General features: G+C 35.2%; 1 protein-coding gene across 5 annotated transcripts in view; it reads right to left on the bottom strand.

Annotated features, from left to right (window-relative positions):
• The window catches only part of PPFIA2 (PTPRF interacting protein alpha 2), a 315,886-nt gene that overhangs the window by 197,495 nt on the left and 92,226 nt on the right, over positions 1–26,165 (bottom strand). For 2 of the 5 annotated variants that reach the window (XM_065626974.1, XM_065626975.1), the window contains exon 1: positions 25,647–25,727. The exons of the other annotated variants lie outside the window; for them this stretch is intronic. In XM_065626974.1, coding sequence (XP_065483046.1) covers positions 25,647–25,727 — 81 coding nt within the window. Of the gene's footprint in view, positions 1–25,646; positions 25,728–26,165 lie in introns of those variants that run through there. 5 annotated transcript variants of the gene reach the window in all.

Raw genomic sequence — 26,165 nt, 5'->3', positions numbered from 1 at the left:
GCAAAACTTAATACTATTGCTAATGCAGTCATTTTTTCCCATGCATATATAATATGGTGTGTTATTAGAAAAATGAGAATATCTTCAAATGTGAATGAGAAGCATTTCAAAAGCCAAGAATGGATTTTTAGGCTGACTTTAATTTGAATGTAAAGTGCTTTTTTTTCTCAAAAATAAAACACAGGATAAGTCCACAGGTTCTTTTTAACATGTATTTCATCTTTATTTGGGCAAACTTCTAGTATCATTAATTATGAGGGTGCGTAAAGGCCAAATGCGAGGTTAAAACACAATTTGCTTAGTACAATCGAAGTAGGTTGTTAAATTTGTAAGAAAGAAAGCACACTTCATTCACAAACTGCAGGAAGTCTACAGGTTCTTCAAAGTAATGCCACATTAATTAAGAAGAGCAATACTTGGTTAGCAGCCAAGTCATCTATCTTTCTCTTGATTCTGGGTGAAAAGAGTGCCCCCCAAAGTCACCAAAACCAGACTGTCAGAGACAATAATTTGGAGCCATGAGGTCTTTCTGAAGCAGTTTGGCCCTGTCCTCAGTCTCTCTCTCTCTCCCTCTCTTTTTCATCTTCATGGATATCTAGTTGCAGCAGCTCTGCTAATAACATCTTTGGTGCTAGTACATGGGAGAGAAATGTCTCAGGAAGGCTAACCACAAGTTGTTTCTAAATGGAAATTGGGACATTTAAAGCAATAAAGTTGTGGTCAATGGCCATACTTTCCCTCCTATCTTCAATCTAAACACATCAGATAATCAAAAGATGGGGAAAAGGGCATTTTTGTCTCATTTTACACCTGCAGAATTAAGGAAAAGGAAAGTCAAGTAAATTGCCTGAGTCTGTATGAGAAGTTCATAACAGATTTTCAGGATAACTGTTGAGTGATTCAATTTAAACTGACTCATTAAGCCAGACTGTTTAAGAAAAATATGAAGTTCGACCCTTAGGATACATTTGATGCTTTCTCAAAAATATAGAACATTGTGGTCAGTCTGATGTCCTTCAGTTTGATTTGTGTGCGTGTTACAACTGAGACCAGTAGCAGCAGCATCAGCAGCCAGAAGCTTCATGCTCTGTATATCTGCATATAACTCCAAATCTCAACAGTAACTTGACAGTAAGTAATCACCTCAAATAACAATAGTGGTGCCTGATACTTGTCCCAGAAAAATGATGCCAGCTTTGAGGCTATCTCAAGAAGTGGAATAGGCTAAATTTTTCAAACTATTGCAATAATAGTAGTATCTGTGGGGGAACAGGGAGAATAAATAAAGAATAAATGAGACAACATTCAGGCTTTGGATAGACAGGAAGACATGCTCTTGCATAAGAAACTCGTTTTTTTCCAGTCAGGCTACTGAAGTGTACTCAAAAATCCAGAGTGGCTAATGGTGATTTTTCCATAAAATTCTAGTTTCAGTCAAAGGTGCTGTTTCAGTAAATGTTGATAAGCTCTGAAAAGTGGCAGAAGTGCTGGGCAGATTATCCATGGACAGCTGAATGTTTCCGAGGTAACAGGGCTGTCTTGTCTTGAAGCACATTCTTCAGGTCTAACAATGCTAAATAGCATGAATGGGAATCAGCACTGGCAGAGTTCAACAGGGCTCAGTGCATAGCTCTACACTTCGTCTGTCTAGTGTACATAGGCTCTATATTTCTTACACCATCGAGCTTTCTTTCTGCAAGTCTTGCATTTCAATCACAGCACATTTAATGCAGAGGTCTGCACTGCACACTGGACTGCGTATCTGTCTGAAATGTCTCACCAGTTTTCTGCAAGTCTCTTATTCAAATGACTGAAGAGTGCAAAAGAAGGGCAGAGAAGCTGTGGAGATTTCTCTCACAAGGGGAGGAGGAGGGGCAGGTGCCGAACTCTTCTCTTTAGTGACCAATGACAGAACCCGAGGGAATGGCAGGAAGATGTGCCAGGGGAGGTTTAGGTTGGACATCAGGAAAAGGTTCTTCCCCCAGAGGGTGGTGGACACTGGAGCAGGCTCCCCAGGGAGGTGTCACGGCCCAAGCCTGACAGTGTTCCAGAAGAGACTGGACAAGGCCTCAGACACACGGTGTGACCTGTGGGGCTGTCACATGCAGGGACAGGAGCTGGACTTGATGATCCTTGTGGGTCCCTTCCAACTCAGGACATAATACGATTCTATAATTCTCCACTTCCCAGCCGGCTGGTACCACAGGTGGGTCAGCCCATGCACATGAGGGAAGTACAAAAGTCTAGTAATTCGTCTGTAGCAGATTTCTCGTTCTAAAAGGGGAGGAGGCTGGAGTAGGGCCAAAAAGACATGGAGAAGCAGAACAACTGTTGTATTACTTTTTTCCAAAAAAGGTTGTATAGCTAAAATTTAGAACAAAAGAAACAAAGAGATGTCATATGATGTGAATTAGGAAAAAGGAAAAGTGATGAAAAAGTAGGAAATGTTTTTTTAAAAATTGCTTCTATTTTTTCTAATCTAAGAAAAGGCTTCCTACCTAGAGCGAGGCTTCCAAATGTGGAATTACTTTGGCTTCTTCAAAACATTACCTTCATCTCATCAGTCTCATGCCAGTTTAATTTTAACTTAGCTGCAACATCAGTGCCTGACAATAAAACTTCCCACTAAGCATATGGTGCCAAAATATTCCCATGACTAAAAACTTCTAACATTCCCACAATCATTTGTGTCAGGACCCCAATGAAAATGTTTCATTAGAGAAGTCTGAAGATAATGTGCTTTCCAAAATACCTGTTCTCTGAAGAGTGTATAAGGAGTGGGAAAAATTGGAAAGGTGAGTAGGGAAAGTTAGAGGAGATCTGGATGGCTTTGCGCTATTCCCTCAACACAAACCTTACTGAAGTCAACATTGTGAAAAGGTTTAGATTGAGAGCACTGATGAATCTTTTTTCCTCCCACAAGATTCAAAGCACTCTCACAGATCGAAGTGTTTATTCTTCTGACAGATTTTTGAATTTTGACTTAATAGTCTCATAAAATAAAATGGATTATAACTGTCAAGCCTAAAGTAAAACACAAAAGACTGATCAAAACTAAGATTAAATTTTTTACTGATTATTCTGGGCAGCTTTGTTTCATATGCTGAATTATGGGAAAAATACACTTGGTGGTGTGCTTTCAAACTTTCCATGTAAATGCTGGAGAGCATTTTACTGTTTAAATCAAAGTACCTGTTCACATAGTCAAGAATATGAAAACAATCTACTGAATTGCATTTCATGTATTATTAATGTTGCATTTTTTTTAAATGCCCTGTTTTTAAAGGGCATTATTAGGTCATGACTGAGACGTAATTTCTGTTTCTATAGTATCATAAAGAAAAAAGTTTCTTAAATCTACAGTTAAAGACATATATTTTGAAAACCCACCAGAATAAGGAAAATATGGTATGCAAAGATAAAATATGCACAAGTCAGTTACAGACAGAGAGGGAAAACAAAATAAAATATGGTCCTTCTGGGTTGTTCATCTAAAATACTTTTCACAATACAGCCAAAGTGCTGAAGGAAACTGGACATAAGTTCTGACCGGGAAAAAAACAGTGAGATATTAATTAACCAGAAAAATTTCACAGACTTGTTCTGTAGTCCTACATTGTTATTAAATGCACTATGAAAATAAATTGGGACTTTAGACTTTGCTTTTTGGATTAGGAGAGATTAAGAAACCTATTATTTAATATTTTGGCTTGTATTTATGGCATACAAAAACCCAAAACCCTCTCATTGCTCCTAGATCACAAAGGCTCCCTAAGGAGCCTTTGTTCTTAAGACAAGCTTCAGAGAGGAGAAAAATGACAGCTGAAATCACTGGAAGATGTTTTAAATTCATAATAAAAGAAGACAGAGGTTCATAAAATCTTCATCTTGTTGTATATACTGTCTTTATGCAATACTAGCTGCAGCAGTCATTATCTTGTATATATGCCCATGGATTTTATTTTTCATTTTTTATTTATTTTTCTGTCCATAGGATGCCATTCTTTGACAGTGAAAATGAAAGTTGGAAGAGGTAGCTAAGAAAGTCAACAAACCATGGATCCACGCCGACTACATTTTCTGTCTTTTTTCCTGATGCTAGCCTGCATTTATTCCCCCTCTACTGGAAAAGGAAAACTAGCTATTTTTGCTTAACAGTTCTAGTACTCTTCAATTACCAGTAAGCTCCCAGCAATGCTGAAAATGAAGTATAGGTCCTAGCTTCTTGTTTACTGTAGTGGCTCTGCTCTTTGGCAGGTTCATCATCCTTTCTATCTTTACATTCCTGTTGTACTGAAATATGCCTGTAGATTGAACCTCTGGCACATTTCTATTAAATATCAAGTTGAACTGGAATAAAACACAGCAATGTTTAAAACAGATCTAGTCTATTTCTTACAAGAAATATTTAATATTTATTTGTGATTATGATCCGGTAATAGTTGAAGTTAAATTTAATGGCTGCTCACCAGCTCAGCTTGACTTAGGCAAAGAAAGAAAAACTACTGTCTCTTTTTCTGTCTAGGTAACATTTGGAAATATTTTGTTTCAAATATATGAAAGAAAAAAGAGAATTATGGGAGGCTCCAGCTTTTTTCTGTTTTGTTTTTCTCTCTGGGTGAAGCATTAAATGGTTAATGTCTTCACTTACATTGCAGTAACAACCCAGTTAGTATCAATCTTCAAAACTAATTTTGAATTTTATTTTACATATACATGTAATTACACTGTCTTATTGAGTTTTTGTTTTGTTTTGTTTTCATTTAAGTGAAGGGTTCAAATAAAGTTTCTGCAAAGTGTCCAATATCAAAAAAGTATTGCTCAACTCACTGACCTGTGTCAAGCACTTTTGTCTTCTTCACAAAGGAGAAACACCACAGACCACACACCAAAGTGTTGGTTCAATTTCTCTAGCAGAAATGTTTCTAAAAGCTTAGCACAGTTAGCCAATATTACGTAATGTATTCTGAGACTCTATTAGTCTTCTTGCCATACATAAATAATGCAAAACATTTTGAGACATTTAAAGTTTTTTGAAAAATAGTAATTTCAAATATGGTTTCAATAAAACTATGTATCTGATATAGAAAAAAACTAAATGCCTTTGATAAAGGGACGCATACATATAGTGTACAAAATTGAATTATTGTAAAAGACATATATATAAATATATTTTAATAATATTCAATATAAAGAAAATCTGTGAAAATTACATTCCTTAACATTTTAACATTCTATAAAACAGTAAGAGTGAAACTAAATCAAATATAGCTTTATTAGCTTAATGTCTCACCTATTTGTTCTTATTGTCTTAAAAGAGCACTATCAAACACATTTAAAAAAGCCTATTTTGGAGCTCTTAGAGAGCCACTTAAGTCAGTTGCAATTTTTCATCTAGAAAGATTACAGATAGGATATTTAATCTGAAACAAAAAAAAATGCACCATGGCAAGGGCAAATACTAAGGATCACTTCTAATACCTCCAACCAAGTATATGGAAATCTGGAAATAGAGATTCTGCATGATCATGGGGAAAGTTAGAGAACCATTATTTGTTTTTAATGTTGTACCTTTAGTACTGCTAATTTCCAACAACTGCAAATAGCAGGACAATGGAAAAAAATTAACGGAAATAGATCATAGAAATAAATTAACAGAATGATATATTTGTGGACCTTTGCAGTTTTGTCAGCCAAGGTTATCTCATACATTTTAAAACTTAGATACAACACTGCCATCAAATTCCAGCATTTCTAAGACTGACAGAGTTAACTCTTAAAGTTTAATAATTTTACAATAAAATTATGACACCAGGTTGTAATATTTATTTCATAAAAAAGCATAAAGATACTATATACTTTAATGTGTATTTGACAAAAATCCAATACAAAATAATTCATGGGATACTGAATCATGGAATATATTGATATAATTTCATATAAAATTTTATATTAAAAATATTCAGAAGCAGATGTAAGGAAGTAATTTATCTTACATATTTCCATCAGCTTTCCTCCAAAGTACTATTTTTTTGTGTAGTATGTCACTTACACAATGAGTAAGCTCCACGAAAGTGTCAAAGCTTTGGGGGCTCATAGTCTCTGAAAACACTGGCAATCTGAACAAGACATGCCAGTCTTTGTCATTAATTCTTCCTCTGAGAGATGGAAAAGGTCGGATCAGAAATTGCTCATTCTGAAGACTTGCCACAGAGCTACCCTTACTTTGTAGGTGGTAGAACTCTCATTACCACAGCAGGACTTTGAATGGAAATGTTCTTTCTACACCACAAACCTCAAGAATGTCAAAATTTTTTAGGCTGTGAAGGAAGCTTATATTTCTTAAAGTATTTCTATATCTTAAATTATTTCTATCCCTTAAAAATAATAATAATAACAATTTAAAAGATCGTGTGCAAAAGTTTAGCTTTTCTTAAGGAAATCAGCACATAAGGTGGGCAGAAACAAGAAAAGAGGAGGGGGAAGTAAAGAGAATTACATGCCTTTTGTCACTGCTCTGAACAAACAAAGAGAAAGAAAAACAATAGCTGACAAGAAACAAGACTTAATTTGCGTTTAATTAGCAAGTTGAGAAGCACAGAGTTCCATCTGTTCTGCCAGAGGCTGCAATAAATACTGTTTCTTGGATTTGTGGGTCTACAAACAAACTCATTTTGCTTCAATACCTGTCTTGCAAGAGCAGATGATTATTTAGTTTTGGAGCCCTGTTCTCCAGTGTTACTGTTTTGTAGAAAACAACTTTCTTAAACATTTTCAAAACTACATTAAAGAAAGCAATTTATCTGCTAGCTTGGAAAAAAAATCTAGATAATGATCAATTTGTCTTTTACCTAATGGCATGTTCAGAATAAATCTCTCACTTACAGCTCTGATTCACAAAACGTTTGATATAGTGGCAGATCCTGATCAGCTTTTAATCATTTTCAGAATGTTTTATTTTTATAGGGGAGTGAATTGTATTTGTGAACTAGTGAGTATCACAGCTATAGCTCTTGCTATATGTCTAATCAGCCCCTCAAGTGAGTCTTCAAGTGCTGCCACTCCATGCTGAAAACAAAGCTTATATTTTTCCCTACAAAAATCCCTCTTGTCTTACATGGGCTTCAGACAGTTTTGACCTTAAGCAATGGAGATTTGGAGTCAACTGATATTCAGAAAGACAATTTTCACAGAATCCTTTTGAGAATTAGTTGCATTTTCTGTCTCTCTGAAAGTCATCTTAAGCTAATGGACTGTGGTACCTTCTGCATCAAATACTCAACCAACAGATCCTAAAAAATTCCATTCAGAGCAGTTCACTTGAAATACAGGACTTTTAAAATACCTGAGATATTGAAAAAACGTTCAACATCAATGACCAAAGGAGAAAAAAAACCAAAGAAGAATATATTTTCTTATCTAAAGTATTACTAGGCCTGTACAATCTCAGACTTTGAAAATCCAGGGTCTATGTGCTTTTTTACCCTGTGACAGTCACTAGCTGTTCTCCTTCTCTCTCTAGACATTAACTCCCTAATTTCTTTATTAATTTGTTATTCCTAGATTCAACAGAAGTCCTTAGACCCTGCAGTTGTATGGATATGGTTCTTTAGAGAACAGTCCTTGTTTCGTAGACCTAGTAAAATTTTTTCAAGGCAGCTGCTTATCTAAAGCCATTGCATTTGTTTGCTACAAACTGCCTGACTCCACTATGCTAGAAACAAATCATTAAATATTTCAAGAACCTAGTAGATCCATACACATATTATCTTACTATGCAAGTCATAGCATTCATAAACTGCTGTAGATCAGTGCTGTTACCATCACAGATAGCTTGAAATAATGAAAAAAAATCTGCAGTTCTTCAGGTCTTTCTACTTCTACTTAAGAAAAAGCTTACTTTTTAGAGCCACAAAACAAAAGGAAAGTTGCCTCCCAAACTGTTATGCTGGATGTATGCTTTTATTTGACGGATGCACTGGTAGAATTTACTGTCTTCTTCCTATGATGGATTTCAGTATGGAATCAAATAGGACGGAAGAAAAGAGCAAATTGGGATAGATTTTAACTTTTGGCCATACTGTCTGGTGAAATCTACAATTATTTTCACAATTACACTTTAATAAGAGAGATAATATTCAATATCCATAATCAAGCAGCTCCTTATATATTTTTTATTCAATAGATCATTATTTGTATTCTGCAAATACGTCTCTTTATCACTTTAGAAAAGCAAAAAATTTCACTGAATTTCAGCAATAATATGTCTAATTTTTCTCTTACTAACCTGAGTGTACTCTTTCAACCAAGCAAAGGGTTTCATTTTACTGAGAGTTGATGTCTGATGTCAAGATTAGACAAAATGTACAAAAATTGAAGAAGTTTCCCTTAAACACACTAACTTCTTAAAATTGACCTCTGCAGTTCTGGTTTTAACCAAAACAGATCGCACAGCATTTAAAAGGGCTCTCAACTTCAATATATGGTTCTTACAAAGCATATTATACCATTATTTATTAAGTCAAAATTGATCTCTTGAGATGTAAATTTTGACATAATTCATTTTATTTTGCTCTGTCTCTCAATTCTTCATAGCAATATATCAAAACTATTTTGAATATCAAAAAGACAGACATTTCCTTCAGCGATGTAAGCAAACACATTGTAGAGAGTATTCAAATTTGAAAGCATAGCCAATCCTACTACAAATGTAAGTAAACAGTATTTTTAGATGTGTTCTTAAAAGAAAGATTGATCTAAACCCCCAAACTACAGCTGTTCTTCACTAGAAACCCCAGTCTTATCATGGTTATATACATAACATTTGATATAAAAATCCATAAACAGTGTTTATTTCAGATGAACAAAGTCATTTTTCCATGTCTATATTATACTCTCTAAAACACTGTTAGGCAAGAAAGGATCAGATGAATGCACATCAAACCTTGCTATCAGCTTATGCTTATCCTTTTTTTCAGAAGGTGATTGGAATAAACATTTTTCATATTCAGATTTGCTTTCCTCCAAGTAAGTATACAGTGGGGACACACACTTAAGTTTTCAGCAAGAATAACCCACTCTTTAAATCTTCAAAATGTAAAAATATGAGCTAAGTTTAAAACCAGAACAAATATCCACTATTTAGCCTCTGGATGCTGTGGGTAAGCTTGATTTGACCAAAAATCAGCACGTAAACAACCTAAGATAACCATTTATCTGCCCTCAGAATCTTAGAAATGGGTACTTTTAGAGTAGTTTATACCTTTAGAATGTACACAGAAAAAAAAGTTGGTGGAATTGCAAGTAGGGTCAGAAATCTAGGTAGAGCCTCACAGTACAGATATTGAACATCAAATGAGATGAACCTTGTCCTGAAAGTGAAGGTGGAACATTTATATTAGAAAGGTGAGTCCTCAGAGGACCCCAGAACACAGACAAATTGAGGGAATCTATATTTTCCCTTGACTTCTAATCCAAATTTGTTTCTGAAAAGAGAAAAGTAGAATTGTACCTTGACTTAGCAGAAAATAGATCTTAGCTGTGCTCACCTGTTCATAAAAAATTTCCATACAATTGAATTTATTTTAACTCTCACACATCATGCACAAAGAAATATATATACTGTAAATAAAATAATGAAGACAACAGATCTGCTAGCTTTCTCTTGGTCAGACAAATTCACTGTTGAATTTTCTGAAGAATCTCAAACCTTAGTTTAGGAAAATCTCCAGAGCCTTTAATTAAACCCTGTCAGGAAGTAATATAACACTGTTATTTGAAAGAAATTAAGTGGAAGAAAATAATAGGTTTGCCTTTCCACTCTTACACTTGTTTCATGCAAATGTGAGGTGAAAAATCAGAGCTGACATGCCTGGTTTTCCCAGATATGCAGAACATATGTAATGAAAACTTTTTTTTATTCCTTTAGTAGATTATACCATCCGGTCATACTATACTGTACACTCAGCTGCTATCTGAATGTATATTTTTGTCATGTTAAATGAGATGTTAAAAGAACTGTAACTATATCAGAACTGTAAGTGGAATAAAAGGAAACTAAATGGTGATAAAGCAGCTGGTACATGAAATGAGTGGGACTTAGATTTGAAAATATCCATATCCTTTCCTGTGTGCGAGAGAAATGTGATCCAGTTTGTGATTTGGATCTCACATGCTGCAGATGCCATAGAAAACCTTCCAGCATATTCTTCAACCACACGATGTGTCTTTCTCATTTAAGCTTCTCAAGATCAAAATGAATGCTCATCATCTCCTTGGTAAAATCCTCTCCTTAATAAAAAAAAAATTCATGTCTCTAAATTCTTCCTTTTACGAGAATTGATGATCTTCAAAAGACCCAACCATAGCTCTTTGCTCAATTGCAGAGAGCTAAGAGATTGAAGTTTTTGTTTGCTGCATGGAGAATTACCAGTGATGATTTTGGAAATTCTGACTTGCCAAAAGCAAACACATTTGGTCTTGACATATTTATGGAGGGAACTGTGTTGATCAGCGTACCTCATTCCCTGGTTCTGGGTAACTTGGTGGGAAAATGACAGGCTAAAAGTGATTTGCAAGTCTTACAGGTGCTTAATTGTATATTTAATCCAAATTTTCTCTGTCACTTAATTGCGGATCTAGACTTAGATATACCAGCATTCCTACCTTTTTAGTGAAGTCTATGAGCCAAAATGAGGGTTATGACAATATCTCCTTGTGTATCTGGCCCTCAGCTCCTCAGGGTTAGGGATATGATGAAGTCCAGCATATAAACCTAAGCTCCTGTCCTGGACTCTATTCCAGACGCTTCAGCTGCACTTCTACCAGGACATTAGAATTTTATCAATGTGTTATTTTAGTCAGAGGCCACACAATAAGCCTTTAGCTGCTTGCACCTATGCAAAGCAAGGCTAGATTGCCATTCCCTCATATTTGTCTACAAAAACACAAAACTTTTTTATGAATAGTGTCAGTAATTAAATAATACTCAACACCATATTTCTGTGGTCTGTGACAGCTAATGACAGCTGCATCGCTGTAACAGCTCATGCTTTCTCAGAGATATTTTTAAACTCTGCATGCTGAGATCTCTCAAAATTACAAAAGAACCCCACCACCTTATCTAGAGAATTCTTTCAGTTCTCCAAAGATTTCCCATATCCTGCCATTTATATCTGATTCCAAAGCGCTATTATTTCATAGTGAAATATAGATATATTTATACACATATGTGCATATTCAAATTCATGTACATATATTTATTTTAGATATAATTACTGGGGAAAAATATTCCAGTGAAAAAGTGACTGCATAAGTCCTACTGTAAGAAAGATGTCTCAAGTGCAATTCTCAAATTCTGCAAGGTAAAGCTTTAGCAAGACATTTCAGAATAAACGTCAGGAAAAAAAAAATCTTCTATAGTATCAACTCACAACATACTGGAAGTACTGATCTATCTCATATCATCTACCTGAAAATACAAACCATATATTATTTTTAAAAGTCAATGCTCTTGAAAGTATAAATGCATTAATTGACTATTGACCTAGAAACTGCTCCAAAACACTCGTGTTGAAGTTTCACATCATTATGGTACTTCAGAAAAAAATTCCAAAACATTTAATATAGCAGACAAGTCCTGCAACAAAAGCAGGAAATCTTGAGGGCAGCAATGTTTCACTGTGGTACTAGGCACAGTGGTTATGCAAACTGAGCTACAGGTACACCTGCAAGCATCACTATTCTGAAAAAGTATCTGAGAGTTGATGAAATATCCATCTTCCTCATTTCACTTAACTTGACACATCATTTTTAGCATAAGCTAGACAGACAGTAAATTTACAAGGCAGACAGGCTTTTATCCTATGAAGATACACAAACACAGAACTCCATTGAAATCAATGGTCCAGCATACAGAGGGGGAAGATCTATATTCTTCTGCATTTTTTGCAAAATTAGGGTCTTTATAAAGTTAGTATAAAAATTGATTTTACAACAGACATGGACAGCTAACTCCCCCTTTAAACTTTCATTTTAGAAGACTGATAAATAAGAGCGTGCATTTAGGCATGAGCATTTCCTTTGAACTTCTGATTTTCCTTTTCCTTTTCTTTAAATGCTTATGATACACTAGATATACAATTGTACTACTAACACCCACCGCTGTTACTCTAGAGACAGAGTCACAGACCATGCTGGAGTCATGATAATTTAATTTGGTGATTGCAATCGACTACAAGAGTGCAAACTGCTCTGTCTCCAGTACGTAATAGTTCTTTGAAGAGAGAAAATCATGTTCTTTTTAGTTCAGAGATGAGAATTAACTTAAAGGTGTACGTGTTAGATCTAATACTGCGTATTTTCAGGCCACCACATTTCCTTATCATAGTTTTTTAAATTAAAGATGCCCACACCCATAAATCAGGGGACTATAGGTCCAGAAAAGTTCTCAGTATATTCCAATGAACATCAATGAGACTCAAACAGGACCAGGAGCTGGTGTTAGAAGATTTCAATGCACACCAGATATTTCTGATTGTACAGGAAAGTGAAGAGCTGATGCAAATTGCAGCAAAATAGAATGTATTTGTTGCCCTTATTTTCCACTTCTAGTAATCGCATTCACAAATTCTTACAGATAAGCATTTCATTTAAGTAGAAAAGGGAAGGGCATTTGAAATTACATAATCTAATGAAATCCTACACTATTGAATAAAAAAGATTGACTAGTCTCTTGGTTGTTTTACAAAGATTAGCAATTAAACTTGACACTAATACATTACTGATACTTTCATGCTTCGAGAGGACTAAGCTTCCCTCTATAAATAGCCTATCAATATTAAAAAATCATGTGTAATAGAAGGAGAGTTGGTTCCAGAGACCTGTTATGAATCTCTTCACAAGCCAAAGGTGAGAGATAGGATGAAATTTGTCCTGAACCTCAAACCTCCAAAGCAGTTGTGCTGCTCGGAATAGGGAAATAAGCTGCAGTGTACGAAGTGTTGCCATGTGTTGCTATTCCTGCACAAGTGAGAAAGGAAGAGGGGAGCCATGAGAAACTTCCAATAATAGTTTTGTTGGTTGGTTTTGTTTTGGGTGGGTATTTTTTTCCTCGTGGTCCCTGCTGATTTACTCTGAGCTTGAAAATGTAATTCTGCATAAGGCTATTTGGCCCATCTGCTGTCTAACTCCCAGAGAGATACTTTAAAACAACTGCATGCTAATACCTGACCAAAAGCATGCAGCTTTAAACTGTAACTTGAAATTATTAAAAGTCTATGACAAGAAAATGCCCTATAAGAGAGCTGGCTAAAAAATATGATTATCAAGGAACTTCACCACAAACCTCGGTGCTTTTAGAAAATCACGTAATAAAAGCATCAAAGATGAATAAGAACTACATGAAGAATTCAATTAAAGGTATCTTTAACAGGTAGTAAAAACAGACTGGGAGTTTTTAAATATTGGGATAAATGTAAAAAGTGTATATTTTTATTTAATACATAAACAGCCCAAATATGTTACAATTCTAGTCCACCTGGGACATTACCCTCAGGAGCTCTAATTCCACAAACGCCAAAGGTGCTGTGCATGATGTAGTGTCCTGCTGGTTCTGAAATGCTGGTAATGAGAGGGCAGAAGCAAAATGCAGTGAAAAATATGAGCTTTGTCTTGTCAGGAGAAAACAAATGTTTGGAAATTTAAAATACCGCTGGACTCAGTACGGAAAAACTGAATGCATTCTGTTATTTGATCAAGGCATATTTTTGTGTCAGTTTGCATCTATTTATTTCAGAGAGCCACCAAAAGGTAAGATCACTTTTCTAAAGTTCCTTTGTCTGGAAAACTGGAATCAGCACCAGTGAATAGTGAATATTGACAAAGCTGAGACTCAATTGACTTCGGATATCACTTCTTTAGTGGCAGAGCTCTGCAAAAGTTAGAGTTCCTTTATGACACATAAACTGGGACAGTCCTTCATATTAGTCATGGTAAGTATTGTCTGCCTTCAAGTCAACAAAGATGTGCTGTGCTGTGGCAGAGCACAGTATTGGAAGAAAAGATTATTTGATTCTACTGCATTCAGTATCAGCTGTATTCTGCATATTGTTAACTGAGTCACTGTAGAAAAAAAGGAACACGGTAGAAAATATTTCAACCTAACTTTTACATTGTGTTTTCTTACTATACAAAAAGATGCAACAATAGTGACTTCTGAGAGAGAGGGAGGAAAAAAAAAAAAGCCATATTGAGTAATGAACATGATTATACCCTGGTAAATGCAAAATCCAATTAAGCTTTAACTAAAAACCATGACTGATGCTTCCAAAACTACTTTGATTAAAAGAAGATAACTATTCCACAGCTCGCTGGCAATCCAACTCTGAGAAGCAATTTAAAGCACTGCTCCTCCATAATGAAACCGTTACAGCTTCCCATCATACCTGTAGAATTCTCATAAATCTCTTACAAATGATATCTGTAAAGAAGCTTTGTGTGTACTTGGAAAGATATTATGTTTAGAAATAAAAGTAAAACTAATGTTTCTTGAGAGATGATCTATGTAGAATTGACAGATTCTTTAGTTTAATGTGTAACTTTTAGTTTGCTGTTTGTGCTCCCTACTGACCTGAATTTTTCCTTGGCTCCTTGATCAACAGTTTTGTTAAATGCATTGGATTTTATACTATTATCTGAAATTTAAAAAAAAAATTAAAAAAACCCCCAACAAAACAAAAAAACACCCAAACAAGAAACAAACTATTTCTGATCGCCTCCCTGAGATTGTTTCAAAACTACTTTCTTCATTGAATTATAGTTGTTATTATATTTTTATGTATATGAGAAACATGATGGTGACTGTTACATCTGCTGAAAGGAGAGAGGATTTTTGCTTCTGGTACTAAACTGGAAGCTGATGGAGAATTCCAAATCTGGTTTTAATATCACTCCTTGGTTTATTCAAACTTAAAAATCTTTTGGTCTCTTCTACTGAGCAGCTGAAAATCCACAGACTATCTCAAGGAAGCTACAATGTTCCCAGTCTGAGTAGATGAATATCCACACTACTGTCATCAAAGTACAAAGGTTGATGTTGACAGCATTACTTCAAGCAATAGATGTGTGTGTGTGTTTAGTGTAAGTTACTAATCTGGTTCCTTTGCTGAGCACAGCATAGCAGATATTTAGCTCTATGCTCCACTGTCTATTACAGTGCTACCTAGGCCATCCAAGGCTTCAGGCCAACAGGCCAGATATGTTTTCAAACCATATGAGACACATCGAACCTGTCCACTGAACCAAGATGTTACTCAGGTCCTCAACTACATGAAACAGACACCAAATTACTAACTTGAAATAATTTTCTATCTGCCTATTACTAATATAAAGCTATGATAAAGAAAAGAGGTTTCCATAACTTAATGTCAAAAAATAATTTTCTTTGCTTCATCAAAATGGTACGTTAACACTTTTTTATTTGGCCAGAAAAATAACAACCTAATAATAATTTTCTCCATATAATATTTATTTTAGTAATGGAGCCCTAGAAAAATAATAAAACATACTGCAAATAATGTGTAAAGATTCATCTGAAATGACTGTATGACATTAGAGAGTCAACATAGCCTTTATCAATATAGTTATATTGACAAAGATTAGCTCAACATAGGGAGGCTTATCTTTCTGGACTCCTTCAGAGGAATACAGTCTTCCATAATATGATTTGGGACTCACAGGACTCATCCCTTATTCTGAAATGCTGTTTATCAGAGCCTGTCTTTAGAAAAATCAAGTCTACGTTAGCGTTTTAGTTTGCATCACGTCTGAAGCAGATTTCCCCATTGTCTTGCACCATGATTCCAGAGTGCCTGAAATGGATCCCTCCTGGATGACATATAGTTGAAAGATGATCTCTGAGAGTGCACCTAATGCTCTCCATCCATTCATGGACGTTCAGCCAATGGGACCTTACTAGACCTATTCCAAAATGTGGTCCCAAAATGTGGATGACACAGACATTGGATCCTCCTCTTTTGCTCTACATATTAACTTTTATTCTGCCACAGTACTTACTAATGGAGACAGGAGCACAGGAATCCAGATCAAGTAGCTTCCCCTACACCTCAGCTTACAGCAGAAGCGTATCTCTACATGTAATCACACCCTCAATGCATTTTCAGTGCCATTGGCGTCTCCTCATCACTCTGGCTTTGCTCAGCACCAGCACTGTTATGGCTGACACTGTCGTTCCTCACATTGTGCCACCACCATTCATGCAGTATTAGAATACGTTATTTAAAATAAAATAAAATCTACTCATACTTAGCCCTATCACTACAAATAACACATTTCACAGGAACAAGCACTCTTAGTCATGTGAAACTGCATAATTCTTCCTAGTGAAAAAATATAAACAGCTCAGTTAAACTTCCATGAATCAGTAATTCTAATTCTTTCAGTGGAAATACTTAATCCCTGTTTTTCTCATTTGTTTACATATTTGAGTGAATCACAATATCAACTGAATTATTTCAGCTGTCATTTCAAAACAACCCTAGCCTCATAGTCCTCCGTAAATGTTATGCTAAGCATAACTGCCAACTGAATATTGAACTAGACAGGAAAAGACGAGGCAAAATAAAATTAATTTACTAAAATCACCACTAATAAATTTGGTATTAAAAATCTTGTGATATATGTTAACACTACTCAATTCAAAATGAAATTCAACCTGTGAATAAAGGTAAATTTTGAATATTTACTTTAATGCTTCTATCAGAGTTATTTCCCCCAAGCAGACATATCTATAGGCTAATAAGTTCCTAGCGGGAAAAAAAAAAAAAAAGCTTATTCACATCTCAACTTACTTAAAACCATTAAAATCACGCATTTTACTGCTTGCTTTCAATCACAGGACAGTTCAACATGCCAAGTACTTCACATTGTCTTCACCTGCTTTTTTCCTTGCCTTAAGACAGATATAAGAAAAAGAAGAAATTTGCAGGTTGATCACCATCCTCTCAAAATAATTACCTGATGCTGTTGATAATGAAGACTGTATAAGCAAATGCTACACGGATAACAGGCCAATAACAGATCCTCTTGCCATACAAATTTATGAACTATGTACAAAAAGGCTGTGAGGACAAAATGCTTCATATAAAAGAAACTGAATACTGTGCTAGGTAGCAATTATGCTTATTCTTTTTCTTTTTTATTCTAAGACAAACAAGTTGCTTCTATGCAACTATATCTTGCTCTAGACTATATCTTTTCCAAATGAAAAATATTTTTATGCACTGATATACAGTATTTCCAACTCCTGAAGGATATCTAATTAACATAAGCTTATCAACTGATACAGAGGGCTACATTTATGTTCTTACAGCTGACTAATTCAGGATTTCAGACAGTAAAAGCTACACTGAGAAGAATTTTGAAGCTGAAGTTATACATGATACTAATAACTAGTGAAGACTGAAATGGTACTAAAAGCTTCCAGACCAAACACTCTCTTTAGTAAATACCAGAAAGTGGTACTGTTCTCTACTTGGTCCAATGTCTAGCAAAACAAGAAGGAGGCAGTATGATCTAGATCTGAGACAACTCCTAGGAATATATTTGAAATATAGAATGAAAGAAGGAGATTACTTATAGTCTCCTCTCAGACAGGGATGGGAAAGCTTCAGCAGTGCTGCACAGAAAGATTGGTAATACTTACCATGGGAAAAACCATGCCATTTCCAATAGGTTGTCATCACAATTTATACAGGATGTTCAGGACACCCATCTACAGAGATGCAATCTGTGCTCTGAGAACAGGCTATCCCTATACTGTTCTATTTTTCCCTCTGAGGATAGCTTATTATCCAAGCATTCTGCGTTCCTATACAGCTTGTGTTTAGTTAAGAAAATGGACCAACCAGTATCAATCCAATACACGTCATTGTGTAATAATCCCTAATATTCTTACTATTCTAGAAAATACCCCTATATTCCTTCCTCTAGTTTTATTTTCTACACAAATAATGGTAAAAGAAGCCCAAGTTCATAATCCAACACTGAAAGCATTTCTGAAATTGAGCCAGAAATACAGATTCTAGCTATGATTCAGAAACTGTACCACAATCCTATTTATGGCATGGCAGGAAATCACTACTATTGCTATTCCTCTTACTAGTCTGCTGCTTTTATTGGTCACATACACCCAGCTGCAAAAGAAACTGCAGGTCTGTTTTAGCTCCAGTGCTTCTGGCAGAAAGAGGAAAGGTACTTTCTCACTCTTAACTCCACTATTTTATAAAGAAGAATCAGTCACACTTCCCATGACAGGAATTCTGCATGGGAAAGGTGCATTGACTGCTCTGCTTCGTTACTGTGCAGTTCTAACACAGGCAAAAATCCTATTATATGGACAAAATATTTTTGTATGATATGCAAAAGAAAAATTTACATGAATATTGACTTAAGACACAAAGTCTTTAAACGCTTTGTTTTATGCATATGTTTTAAGGGCCTGTATTCTTTGCTTACTCTAATTATAATATTTTTGGAGTAAACAACATAATTTACTAAGTTTACAACTGAAAAATACTATAGAGCGAATCCTTCTATTATTTTCTTAACTGTTTTTTGGAAACGATATGTCCGTGTGTGCACATACGTTCAGTTTCATCTTCTGGCTTTTGGGAAGAAGGATTAGTTTTCCTGATTTCCACTACCAAATTCATGGCAATTAGGCGTCTATTAGAACCATACTGTTTCTCATTTCTTCCTTAAGCAACATGTGTTTCCACCCAGAGAAGGATGCAAATGTATCTATAGAGCAAAACAGGCAGCTCATATTCAGTCAAGTCACCCTTCCCAGTTCACAGCAGAGCAGCATATTCATAAAAACTATCAGACCGTTTTATTGACTAGCTGGAAAAAAACCCCAAAACTACTGAAAACGTGGGGCCATGCTGCATTACTGATTTTTCAGGAAGAAAAGGGTATATGGTGGCAGTTGGGGCAGATCTCAGCATGATTCCAGCTAAAACTCAGAAGCTAACCAGAAACCAAGTAGCTTTTCAAAGATACTCCTCATGTCATGGGTAGGGACCGGATTGCTGGTGGTGAGCTCTGATGGCCAGAAATCACCATTCTCTGGCACAATATATTATGCAAAAAAACCCCCACAACACCCTGTGCAAACAAAATTATTTCTCTAGATACTTAAGGCACGTTACAGCAAATACTTCACAGTAACACAGTTTTAGGGCTTTTTAGCTGAACACTTAGCCGATGTTCTTATTTTCCTGTCAGTCTGAATAATCCTCTCCCATTTTTGGAGTCCAAGTACGACATTCTCACCAACCCAGTAAAATGATTGAACCTAATAGTTGTCATTATAGCTGGGATGATGAACTAATGCTCAGTCTTCTCCTTTCTACAAAAAAAATGAATGATGAAACTTATTGAAAGTTTATTTGGAATAACACGTTTTAATGTATATTTTAAAAAAATATTTCTCCTTCAAAATGTTGTAATTTTTTGAGTACAGAGAACTTTAATATTTTGATGTACATTCAGATCAACACTGCATTAACATGTCTGTATTTGAGCAGAAAAATTTGTTCTTCACAAAATGGGCAATAAAATACATATCACAGAATAATAATAGTAAATGAGAATTAATAACACTCACTTGTAATGTAAGACCAGCTTCTACTGCCATTTGTCGTTTATTTCTCAGTAAAAGAGCCTGTAAGCATATTCCTCTGAAATTCCAAATTCCAAAATTATATAAAACCCACTTATACAGCTATAAATATTTCCAAACTATTTGCAATGCAAATCACTTTATTATTGTCTCCTGCCTTTGATACTGCCCAGACTTTTTTAACAATTTTTTTTTTGGCTACAGGGTAAAGCACTGGTCCAGCATCACTATTTTCTGTCACTGTTAACCTGTCAGAAGTCTTTAAAAACACTTCACTGCCAGCCTTTCTGCCACTGTTATTATTTATATTCACTAATACAGCTTTCAAACCTTCTGAAGTCTACAACAACCTACATAATCTGTACCACAACTTTTTGCACACAAAGCCAATTACTCAGTTGACTCCTGTTCTAGGTGGCATTTTACTGAAGCTTACCGTCATTACTGATACAAGTTACCGATTTGCTATGTATTTGCAGCTTTCACAAAGAACTTGCCTGTACTACTTTTATGTGATGTTTGTAAAAGAAACATACTGTGCCAGCGCATTAAGAAGAGAAAAAGCTTTATTTAGGCAAAACTATGGAAGAAATTTCCTGCCTGGCGAAGGGTTGCTGGAAGGAGCTGCCCACATGGTTGGCCAGCTGAAGGATTCAGGGTAAGAACGGATTCCACAGTTCTTCTGTGGACCTGGTGACACAGCTCTGAAACTACATGCAAATTTTTGGCCCTATTCTGCATGTTCTATATAGTGTATATTCTACACGTGCAATTAAGTCTTCACAGAGTAGGAAGAGAGTCATCAAATACACATTTTATATGAATTTTGTAGTGGTATGAATGATCACATCAGATAGAAGGTGACTAGTATCCCAGCTCCATCACTACAAATATGTTTTTTTCATGGAACTGGGGTTTTCTGCAAAGAAACTCAAAAGCTGTTGTCTGATATTAAATTACAATGCGTAGAAATACGTGAAGAAACAAAATAGTCAAAAGGAAAAGTTATGGCCTACTAAACAGAGTAGCATGGCATACCTGGCCAAAGCACAATCTAATGATAAATGTATGCTAATAAGTGCAATTATGAATTTTAGCAAGACACTTTCTCCTATAGGATAGGCTTTTCACTGCATTTACTATTTCCATATAAATAGATATGTGAAAGAACAAGATTGCTAAAATGCTAAAACTACAAGACAGTATAAAACAGAAGTTCTATATAAGTATACAATTCATTTAAACTATTAATATAGGAATTAATAGGAAAATTAATGAGTGCATCTATTATTCTTGTAGAATATGTTTTTTTTCACACAGCTCAAAGCACATTCAGTACCAGAAAGGAATATTTTTCTTGCATTCTGTTGTTAATTCACTATCATTGGAGTGTAACATTTAGTTGCTAAGAAATAAAAACCAGTAGTAATCAGTATCATGGTTATAGATGTTTTATGTATAGAAATGTTTCCCAGGAACCCAGTTTCAAACCTTTGATCAGCAATGCACTTTTATAGTAGTTCATAGAGTATTTAACCCTTTTATGTCATAGGAATATTTTAGGATTTCTCTGCAGGTTTTGTAAGAAAGTAATTTTATTTCTTTATAGACCTTCTGATCATCAGATAACTTTAAAAAATTGCTTAAATCTCCCAAGGCTTCAGAAAAGACCAGCCCTTGCTTCAGTACTTGTTATCAAAAAACTGTATATTCTAGTTGTCCTAAGCGTTAATTTACAAACCATGAATCTCATCTGAATGTAAGATAGGCTAATATTGCTTCCAAATATTTGAAAGTTCGTGTTACACACTTACGGAACTGTTACTACAACCTGCAGATTCGAAAGCGAAAGATGCAGCCAGATCCACGAGACCTCGTGTACCACCACAAGCTGAGTGTGTTTGTCTCTCCCTACCGCACATGCCTAACTCCTAAGCTCTGCCTAACAGCAACTCCTTTTAGCCCTCATTTAGGTCTGTGCTCAGATCTGTGCTTTAGATGCATGCTAAGCTTAATAATTGAAAGTTACAAGAGCTAAAAATACTGTTCATAGAAATACTTCAGTGTTTTTCTTTTGCAAAGAAAAAAGACTCTGAGTTTCAAATTCTGTTGAAATAAACATTGTGTACAATGTGAAGGTATTTTGAATGTTTAGAAATTGTGAAAGTTAGCATTCACATGGATTACTGTAGACAACCAATATAAGAAAAAATATTTACATGATATGATAAACACCAAAGTATAATTAAGTTGCTTTTAAATAATCAAAGCAGTATTATACAACTTTCAAAAAAGAAAACTGAAATTTCAAAATTAAGTTCCTTTGTGCTACGCTTTCATAAAAAAGAAACCACCCTCAAGTTCTCTATAAAAACAGCTTGATTAAAAAATATTTTTTCAGTACATTAAAATTTCCAGTTTTATAATCAAGAATCAAAATTAAAATATCTCCTTTCTAATCCAAACTTCTCCACCTGTATCATTATTTTATGCAAATAAGTGCTAAATATAGTGAAATACCAGACCAACCAGCAAGAATGAAATGTTACTACACGGACTTTGATGTTTACAATGTTCATGAAAGATACATTCTCACTGTGGGACTGCTGGCAAACTAATATATCCACACAGAGTAGCAAAAAGCTATCTTTTTCTCAGGGTTGAAGACAAAAAGAAAGAAAATCACTGCTTTCTGTTATATAGATGCAGAAGTCTACCAACGTGGGCAGAAGCAAATTGAGATGAAACAGAGAGATATCGAAATACAAAGCACTAAACTTTGGTATTGCCTTGGTCATTATAAAACTAAACTTTGTTCATAACAGCATTCCAACTCCTGCCTTTCATACAGTATATAACTTCTCAGATGACCTCGTCCCATATACTCTTCTATTTTAATTGCTTTAATCAAGCATAGTCTAGGGATCAAAGCTTAAGCTTCTAGTAATTATGCCAGTTGATTCAGCAAATATACAAAACCAGACCAGGGTTTTAACATTTGCAGAATTTCAGGACAGATTTCCTGAGCAGAACAAAGGTACTAGTAATTTCATATGTTCTAGATAGTTGCGGGTATCGATGTAATTTTCAAATTCAGTACTTTTTCTGAATAGTAGGTGTCCTGGAGACCAAAGAAACAAATAAAATACAGAAACTGAGAGAGAAGGAGAAAGTTAAAAAACCTGTTTATCCATCCTGTGCCATTGCAGGTGAAAATATAGTTTTAAATGCTGCTATTGGTTTTCAAGAAACTCCTTGTTATTTTCGTCTACTAAAAATAAAGCCCATATGACAGGAAAATCTCTGAATTTGGAAATTTTATGGCAGACTTGTAATTTCAATTAATGCGTATTTATAAAGTGAACACACTTCATAATGCTGATTGTAAAGCATACTATTCAAATCATTTGATTGAGAGCTTAATAAATGCTTAAAAGCTTCTAGAGATTTCCACTAATTATGATTCTTCCCAGCCCAAATGCTCTGCTGGATGCATCCCTGTATGGCCACTCTGATTCCTTGGCCAGTAGAGGCCAATTCAGTCTTATTTCCTAAGAACATCAGTGAAATGCCAACAATAAAGTTACAACTTGCACACAAGCTTTGTGCTTCTTTCAGTACCATTTTTGCTGCTGAAAGAATTAATATGCTGTGGTTTTGAATCAATGTACAATTAATTCAGTAGTTTAATCACTCATTACCCTCTGTCAGTCAGAGTTCAGGCCCCCATCTGACAATTCTTTTATTTGTTCAGTTATAAACATGCTAGATATTGGCTTTGCTAAGATTATTGTCACGTTTAGTTGACAACTCAGCATATATGTATTCCATATATAAGAACCATAAAGCTGTCCCATAACTTTGCAAGCTATTTAAATGAAAGAGATTCTTTGTCTCAAAGAGATTACAATGTAACATACTGAAACAATAAAATAGATAAGAACCAAAGGTGAAAGTAGTTTAAAACAGATCAAAAAAAGTAACAAGAGTGACAAGAGCCATATGAAGAAAACACCACAAACATGGTGGTCAAAAGCTAGAAAACAAGGAATGACACAGGAAGCCAAGGCAAGAATTAGAAAGTTGCTTCACACATCTTTCTTTATACTGCACATATGTAAACAAATAAATAGAAAAAATAATTTCAAAAGGGCATCACAGGAAGATATAGGCTTTCTTCCAGCAATTTTTTTAAAATTTTCAGAGATTCCTTTAGCACTGATAATACTAAGCTGTTCTAGAACGCAAACACAGACCGTCCTGAATTAGCAGCTTTACATTCCGAGGTCATTTAAGTCTACATTGTTCACCGAAGTATCCGGAATGTAACAGGAAATTCAGCTATATTTTTCTTTTATATATTGTCCCCTCAGCTTAAAAATCAGTGGAAGAAAGAGTTTTTAAAAGAGAAATTTCCGTATGTGGGATAATGTCTACAGTAATCATAGAGATTGCTAATAGCAACAATACATGCTGTAAAAAAATTATATACTTCATTGTTAGTGCTTACTTTCATAACGTAGCATACAATACAATAGTCAATTTGGTATCACAATCAAGCATCCTAATTTTAGTGACTTTTTCAACTCGACACACTCAAAAAGAATACCTGACGTCAGGAACTGTGTTTAAGAGCATAGCTACAGGAGGCTGTACAGAATATTTAGATGTCAGTGTGTGGAAAAAGTAGTCATGCTGCCGAGGAACAGGCCTGGGGCATTCGTGTCCCTGAATCACTGCCAGGATCAGCAAATCGTCACTGTTAGGAGGATGCCACTCTTTCTGCATAGCCCTCAACTATCATTTGACATCACTGTAAGAAGGGCAACACAGTACAATTAAAAACAACAGATTAAAAGAAGACAAGAATGAAAGGCAGTTATTGGACCCAAAGAATGGGATACCTGTATTTTGTGAAAGAAGTTTGCCATGCATTTTGTGATCAATTTTTAAGTTCCTCAGATTGTTTGGTCTGGTAGCATACACAGGATTTATTACATATTAAAGGCATCACTCTACAATAGCATAAAGTAATCAGAAAGACAAAAGTGTTATAGGATCAAGAATGGGAAGATTATTTAAATCTTAACTGTATCAGAGGCTGAGCTGAAATATGTATTGCCACTTTCAGTAGTGCAGTGTTTGAATTGTCCTGCAGGGCTGGAGTGCTAGAAGGAGCAGCTGGGGCAAGGGAGTTGTGGGGTTTTTTTATTATGGTTACATCTTAATGTAGGATTACGTACTTTTTCAGAGCTAAAGCACTGAAGATTTCTCTTCATTAAATGCTACTGAAAGATGGTTGTAATTAGACTGCTTTACACATTAGATTTAGAGTATATAATAAACTCCTACCTTTATCTAAGCACATAAGCTTATTTACCTGAGTGAGGCAAAACTTGGCTTAAAACTGTGAACCTTAATAATCCTAACAACAGTTTCTGCTGTTCTATCAATTGCACATGTATGATTACTGTCCACATAAATCAAATTAAGCATCAGCTAGCATGAAACCACATTTGGGATTAATATTAAAAAATCCAGACAGGTACAACACACAAAGTTTTAAAATATTTTTTGTATAATATAAATTTGGAATTTCTGATAATGCCAACACAGTGCTTATCTGAACTAAACAGAAAGACAGTGTGGGTCCACCTAAGGAACTATAAATCTAAGGAACTGTAAGATTATAATATTATTGGGTAAAACAACCAATAGCAAAATCTTTGTGAACACAATTTTTTGTTTGTTTAGGAACAATTTACATGCTGATTTTAAGGCAGCAAACTTACTGTGATGATAATGGTTTCTTACATATTTTCTCCTACCAATATAAAACTAATTAACACATAAGCTTCTTAACCTATTAGCTACTCTTACTCAAAGTTTACCTATTGTTTAAATGCCAAGAAAAATCGTTTCAGTTTTATTAAAGTTCACTTACCTGAAAAGTATAAAACCGGGTCCCATTAGGAGGATGCACTTTAGGAGAGGCAGAGACAGTGTTCATATCCAAGAATATCATTTCTGGTCACACACACAATACAATCCACAGAGAGCTACAGACGCAGAGTAGAGTACCAAGCTCAGAGATAAATCCTTTCATACATTTAGGAGGGCAATCGGACAAAATGCAGTCTGTCCCATCCGTTCAGACGTACAGTGACAGCGCTTTGAATTCCCCACTACTACATCTGTGAGCTAAACTGTAAGGTCATCGCTCCCTGACCTCTAGCTCAGCTAGCCCTTTAAAATATGCACAATGAATAAAAATTAGAAATGCCAAAGAAAAGAGAGATAGAACCCACAGTACATGGAGCTTGTGCAGAATCTGGCAACGCTTTGGACCTGCCCATCTGTTCCCCGTGATAATCACCTCCCTCCACCACAGCCTTGCAAAGTGATTATGCTAAGCATCCCAGTTAACCAATAACACACAGTTTCATTTCAAGCAAGCATGCAC

This window comes from Caloenas nicobarica, chromosome 1 (assembly GCF_036013445.1).
Source record: "Caloenas nicobarica isolate bCalNic1 chromosome 1, bCalNic1.hap1, whole genome shotgun sequence".
Taxonomy (NCBI): Eukaryota; Metazoa; Chordata; class Aves; order Columbiformes; family Columbidae; genus Caloenas; species Caloenas nicobarica.
This window is presented reverse-complemented; position numbering and strand designations above follow the sequence as displayed.